The following is a 7216-nucleotide window of genomic DNA, read 5'->3' as shown; positions in this document are numbered from 1 at the left end:
TTTTATACATTTAATTAAAGGTACTGCCTTTGGGTAGGCGCGGTAGGGTGCTAACACCTTCCTTACACGTAACCGATTCCCGAACTTAAAAATCTCTTTTTCGTAGACCTTGTTTTTTTAGGGTTTTTCCATAGTTTTCCAAAATAAATTATGGTGGCGACTCCCAAAATCTTTTCTTAAACCCATTTGTTTTTCGGTTCGCCGTCCCATCGCGATCCCGGTTGCGACAGGTAAGAATTTTTAAATGCTACTTTTGATGAAGAAAATTACAAAGATTACAAATACTAATTTTAAGATATAGTAACTTCTATTTTATTTTTCTCCTTTTCAAAACATTCAACATCACATGAGAGAATACATTGCAACTCAAATAAAAAGAAACTTTATAGTTTAATAAAACATAAATTACAAAATAAAATTAGGCTTTTAGCTATAAGAGTCTTCTGATAAAAATGTATTATATTTAACACTTTTTTAAAGCTATAATTGAATACTTGTAGAATTTACTTTCATGCAGTTTGAACAATAACCAACCAGATATATATTATCACCGTAAAAATGACAAAACTCTCCCATCTACATCCTAAACAAAAACCTAATGAAAAAAAAAAAACCCATTAAGCTAGTATTAGCCTTGGCTTGACTCAGATGTTCAGAGCAAGAGTTAATTCAAATTCCAATCAAACAAATTTCAGAGGAAGAAAATCTGGTTCATTACACAGTTTATAAAAGCTGGACATTTCAGAGCCACTTCGATGGTATAAATATATAGCCCAAATGAGTGAAGAAACAGAACTGATAGAAATGCCCTTCAAATAACATGTCAACTACAGAGATTTGGCATGCACACACCAGCATCAGAATTCTGTTGCTCCTTCCATATTCTTCCTGTAACTCTGAGTTTCAGCTCCTTTCTATCCCCACCAGAGAAAAATAGAGCCATATTTCTTTGAATGATGAGCCCATCATGGCTATCCCTCACTTTACGGTGGCTATCTCGAACACTCCGTGGTGTTCCCTCCCAGATGAGTTTTCTACCATTGGCCCCAACCTCTAGGCTATAGCTATAATTCCGAGCATCATTCTCATCACCCATAAAACGAAGAAATGCCATGTAAACAGGTGCCATGCCAAGCTGGAAAGCTTCAAAATGAAGGCAGAAATATTGGCCAAAACAATGAAACACCTACCAAACAAAATGAGTTTTCAAACAAAAGAGTCAGGCGAAATTATTAGTGTAAGTTAAACTCAGACAGGATTACAGTTGCAGCTACATGATGAATTAAAATAAAAAGTTGTCATCAGCCATCATTCCTCAATATCGGAAAAAAATATTAGTAGGATTGGAACACACAATTTTCAGTCATGAAAGTTACATGATGTAATTGACAAAAATTATCATGAGCATTTTAATATAAAAGAATTAGCCACAGCATCAGTTCCCTTGGCTCTTTCCAAATCAGAAACTGAATCCCTACAAACAACTTTTGAACTGCAAATATATAATGAATGGGGAAAACAATCTCCCCAACTCCACCCTCTTCCAATATTTCAAAAATGAAAGAAAAATCAGAAAAAGGATGTAATAGATACACTTACTGTGAGCATCCAGGTTGCATTCTCCACTTCACGTGGATTTGACTTCACATAACGATGGTTGAATGTGCATCCTGTGTGCATGTCCACTTTATGATCATCCCTTAAATGAGCAACAAGGAAGGGAATATCTCCCACGACAGAACACTCTGATCCAGCATAAGGGCAAGTATATGGTCTATAATTGCATACTGTCTCATGCTTAAGCTTGCTGTAGTATGGAAAGATTTCTGAACATCCAAGGGAGTAGTACTTGCAAGGTAGCTCAAGTGATTCAGCCACCTTTTCCAGTGCCAAACACCTAATATCTCCAAGCTCTTGTCTACAAGTGGGACATCGGTTGTGCACCCTTGTTTTACAAGTGGAACAGAGTGTGTGGCCATTGTGACACTGCGAAAGTAAAGTAATGTTTTACATATTTATCATTTTAAGGCATATATACAATACACTCTTTTGCAGCTTCAATAATGACAAAATCAACTTTCAACTTGAACAAAAAAATGTAAACAAGAATTGTAGAATCAGAGATTGGATCAAGTTTCAAATATGGGAAGAAACTCTAGCTTCACTTTTTATGCCTGAAGTTATGTAAACATACAAAAACATTGACTATTGGGCGCCTAAGGACCAAGAAATGTAAAGAATAAACCTCATTATCTACTAGTAGTTATTTCATATTCCAAGACAAGTTGTATCCACCAAATTAAAAGATAATTTTATATTTGGAGAGAAGAGACAAACCAGAGGTTGTTTGAATCAATTGAAAGATAATAGAAATGAGTGGAAAGTGAAATAATTTTATTTGTTACTAGTAATTTTATTTACTATTATTCATTATTTTTAATACTTTTTATTATTTATTATTACTATTATAGAAAAAACAGACAAAAAAACACCCATATTTGATTATGGGTGTTCCTCTGTGGGTTGGTCTGGTTTAATCAAAGTCAACTGATTCTCATGAAATACGAGGTGAGTTTTAACCGAGCTGATCAGTTAGTCTGTAGGTAACTCTCCTATCCTCTTCTTTACAAGGTCTAGTTTCTACTTCCTTCAAACGGGGCCAAGTCTTTAGTTTAAGTCAGGTCATTGCAGTCTCATAATCGATTATGTATACAAATAAAACTTCAAAATACCTGCTGTTATACTAATATAATCAATTTATGTTACATCTTCCCTTACTAGCCACAAGTCAATCTGGTATTCTCTTAGTTTCTTCTAAAATCTCATCTCTTCAATCCAGAAATCATGAACCATAGGGACCACATAATATGCCCTCTACTTTCCTAGGTAATTTACCTGTTCCTAACCACCAAAACCACATCATTTCTACGCCTCTCCATTTGCAGTAGAACTCTCTACTAATACTTTAAAAAGGGGTGACACATCTGTATTTATTTAATACCAATGATTACTTCAGCAGTTGAGCTTAACTTTGGTTGTAGCTGAAGAAAGGTTCATTAGGTATGAGAACATTAGGTAGATTTTCAATCTAAAGTTTTTAGTTGCATATCTATTTTGGAAGGCATTGCTTTCCTAACCTGTATATTTCAGTTCATTGATATTTAAAGGGCATACTTAGGTATGCAACAAGATTGGAGATCTTTTTTGAGTTTATTGTCTGCTCTTTTGGTCTATGTTCTATTTAGCTGTTTTTTCCATTTCTAGTAATATTCTATCTACCCTATCTATGAAATTCCTGATAAAATCTTCTGAGTTTTACAGTCAGATATTACACATAGAGACACACTGAATCAACCACTTTCAACATTATCAACAAATTTCAACAAAGGCAACACTTCTATCCATGATACTAGCATACATGTGTTTTGCATTCTGAGCACAACGCCATTGTGTGACCCCGAAATATATTCAACTTGAAACATTTTTCACAGGATATAGGCATTAAACGAGGGCTCGTTACATATTGGGTCTTGCTCTCACAAGAAACAAACGATAATGCTTTAAAGATCATAACTTCTTTTTAACTAACTCATAAAAAGTCAAATACATGGTTCAATGCTTGGAAGCAAAATATGTAAACTATCCTAAAATCAACCTTCTCTCAAATACAAATGGAAACAATGAAAACTAATTTGTAATTTTGTTTGCACTAAGCCGAAACAGGAAGTCTTAAACATCATAATGAAGCTCTCCATAGCCATATAAGTACAACCAAAAGAAGATTAATATTTGACAACACAACAAATCCCTCTACATGACACCATATTACCAAGAATTGCAAGTAATGTCACAATTCCACAATCATCACTGAAGACTCACCAAAACCAGTCAAAACCATATCTTGATTGTCCTCATCCCCTCATAAGATCCACCAATCGAATTCACAAGAAAGCCAAACACGAGATTAGAAAAATTGGAGAAAGAACATACCTGGTGAATTGGAGGGTACATTGAATTAGTACACACAGGACATTCCAGTAACTCATGGACGCTGGTTGCCGGAGCAAGGGCGGTGGACCCCACAGAATTAACGTTATTGGTGCCTCCATTGCGAGGCTTTGTGGAAGAAAACTCAGAGTGATGATGATTGGTGTGGATCTCATCCTCATCCATGCCATCCAAGGATGACACACACTCAACGCTTTCCAAGTCCATCAACTCAGAAAAACCCCTTTTCCCCACTGAAGGTAAAAAGATGAAAAGAGAAACAACCAGTTATCAAAATAAAAAATTTCACGGAACCAATTACCTGGGTATTCCCCGTTCTCAATCTTCTTCCTTCAATTCTCTGTGTTCTTCTTTCCCAAAAGAAGAACAAGAAAATGAACAAGAAAAAGAGAATAAGAGAAGGAAGACGGTGATGGACGTGGATCGGTGAATAAAGAGGATTGCTATAAAACCAAAGTCCATTCTGGTGACCAACGGGTTCTTTTCTTCGTTGTCTATCTCTTTCTCTCTCTACCCTCCTGTGAAGAGAGAGAAAGGGGATGAGGACCGTTAATTTCAGAAATTAGATAGTACATTCCTTCATCCAACGGTAACTAAATTTCTTCTATTTCTTTTACTAAAATAACAATATCAATTTCACGTAATATACTTGTTATTCGTTATTTTGTTAGGTCACATGTTTGTTTTAAGAAAAAAAAAGATAACTGACTCCCCTTTTACTTCACATTTTTTCAATTTCAATTTCTACTCTATTGTTTAATTTTTATACCAATTATTGCAAATTTGAAGTGAAAACTTGGCATGCAATGGAAGAACTGAATTGGGTTATCCACTTAATATTTTTCTTCACCCAAACTTTACTCAAAAACACAATAACAATTTTCATTGAAAAGAAAGAGAAAAAAAAAAGGTTATTTGATTCGTACTTTTTTTTTTTTAATTAGAAGCAATGATCATTATGTTGGTGGTGGTGTACTCGATTATTTGTGAATTTCTTCTAAAATAAGTATACCGTACGTGCCTAAAAATAAAACAAGGTTAACAAAGAACAAAAGGAAATGAAAATTACACTACACCTAATGAAGTTATTTTACAAAACATTTAACAGTTAAAATTGAAATTTGAGAAATGGGTCACACATTTAAAATTTTTACCAATGACACATTTTTACATGACACAAAGTTTAAAGATAAAATAGTCATAAAAAAATAAATTTTTTTATTTTTTCTAAAAAAAAAATAATATCAAAATGAATGTAAGAAAGTTAAGTATCAAAAAATATTTTTCTAAAATTTTTACATTTGTATGATTATTTTAGTTTTATATTTTATATCAAATGAATATAAGTATATCATGATATATAATAAAACAAAGAAATAGAAGAGTAAAAGGAGATATCTTATTCGTGTGGATGCAAGGGCATAATCAGAGGGTGAAGATCGAATAGAAAGAGGTTGACAGAAGGAAAATGAAGTGGATTTAGTTCTTAAGTTTTGCAGTCTCACCCACTTTTTTAGAGCTATTTTAATAATATTATTAAGTAACATGGTGAGAGATGGAGACTTTGGCACGAATGATGAAGCTTATAGGTTTCACAACTTCAATTGGAGGCACGTGCTGGCTTCTCTTGCTTTGGTGTTATATTATTATTATTATTATTATGTACTGTGATTGATTGATATTGTGATAGCAAATAATACCAAATCATAATTCTAATAAATATTCTATAAGCATAAAGCTGACAATTTCAAAGTAATGGGCATCATTAAACAATGAAAATAGTAGCTACATTTGTCATTTTTTATTTATTTTAAAATTTGGTTTAAAAGTTTTAATTTTAAATGAATCTTTGTTTACATTTTTGTCTTAATCAAATTTCAATATTTAAAAAATTGATTTCATTAGGACTTGATATAATGGAACTGAGAGTAAATAAGGATTTACTTAAGTTAATTTTTTAAAAATTGAAACTTAAATGGGGATCCACTTAAAATATTTCAACCAAGAAACCAACGGAGTAATTAAACATAAAATATATGATTTCGTAAGAGATATTAATAAGTTAAACTTTGTGATTTTTTTTTAATGTAAATGATTTTTTTTTTCATTACAGAAGTCTTTTAGTGATATTTTGAAAATTTTAATATTGGTTTTAGTATTTTGAAGACAAGTAATCTTATGAATATAATTTTGAAATTAAGATTCCGTTTGAAACTTTATTGTGCTTTCAAGGACACAAAATTGATGATGAAAACTTCAAATGAACTAATAATCGTATTGAACATTATCACAAAAAATCTATACGATAAATGATTTTTTTTTTAGTAGTAGATCTTTTGGGATTTAGTTATCTGAGTAGACCACGAATTTTTTTTATTTACCTCAATAGACTTAACTACTTTTTAGATAGAAACTAGGTTACCAAGAACACGAAATTAGATGATAATTTATACAGAAATTTATGGATTGTCTTGTTGAAGTTTGACTTTTTAGGAAATGAAATCTAAGTAGATATATATGTTTTTTTAAAAATAATATAAATAATTTTATTATGAAGAAGTTTTATTATTTTAAAATATATCGTTTTTTTAGAAATTATTTTTTTAGAAGTTTTTGACTTTTTTTTTGGAGTTTTCATTCTCTATTTGTATGATTAAAATTTGAGACCATAGAATTGATCCTTGTGATGAACTCTTTAATTTAGATCGATCAACTTTTTCGTTTGAATAAGTTGAGTTTTAAGTTTTTTCTTTGGTATTTTCTTTTATTCGTTGTATATGTGTATTGTTCTACTTACATGCGTCTTTTGAATTATCAATATAGATCTCTATTGATCGATGATCATAATGGTGTGTCCTGATCGTTCTCGTGATGTTTCTATGATAAAGCATTTGCAAGTTGGCAGGAATTTTATTGTTGTAGGATTTTTAGAGTTGTTCGATCATCCTCCAAGTAAGGGAAGCTAATTGCTTTGTTTTAAATTTATAATGTGATGAATATGATAAACTGCATGTCTAATTGATATGAGTGTGTTGAATTGTTAATTTGGTGTTTGAGTTGTTGTGTTGTTTGTTTTGTCTGACTTGGTGTTGAGTTGATGAATTGAGAATTTAACCATTTGAGCAAGTTGGTATGCACTCTAACATTGAAAATTGATTTTGAATCAAACATTAAGTCAAAAATACCAATTTGATCATCTCAACAAGTC

The 7216-nt window shown here is 31.8% G+C and overlaps 1 protein-coding gene across 1 annotated transcript; it reads right to left on the bottom strand.

Moving 5' to 3' along the window:
• Positions 1 to 599: 599 nt before the first annotated feature.
• LOC106776188 (E3 ubiquitin-protein ligase SINAT3) lies at positions 600 to 4495 on the bottom strand. Its single transcript, XM_014663560.2, has 3 exons — positions 3991 to 4495; positions 1600 to 1986; positions 600 to 1186 (listed from the first exon to the last, which is right to left on the bottom strand). The coding sequence occupies exons 1-3, from the start codon at positions 4213 to 4215 to the stop codon at positions 824 to 826; spliced, it is 975 nt and encodes a 324-aa protein (XP_014519046.1). The 5' UTR covers positions 4216 to 4495; the 3' UTR covers positions 600 to 823.
• Between the last annotated feature and the right edge of the window lie 2721 nt (positions 4496 to 7216).

The sequence above is a fragment of the Vigna radiata genome, chromosome 10, assembly GCF_000741045.1.
Source record: "Vigna radiata var. radiata cultivar VC1973A chromosome 10, Vradiata_ver6, whole genome shotgun sequence".
In the NCBI taxonomy this organism is placed as follows: domain Eukaryota; kingdom Viridiplantae; phylum Streptophyta; class Magnoliopsida; order Fabales; family Fabaceae; genus Vigna; species Vigna radiata.
This window is presented reverse-complemented; position numbering and strand designations above follow the sequence as displayed.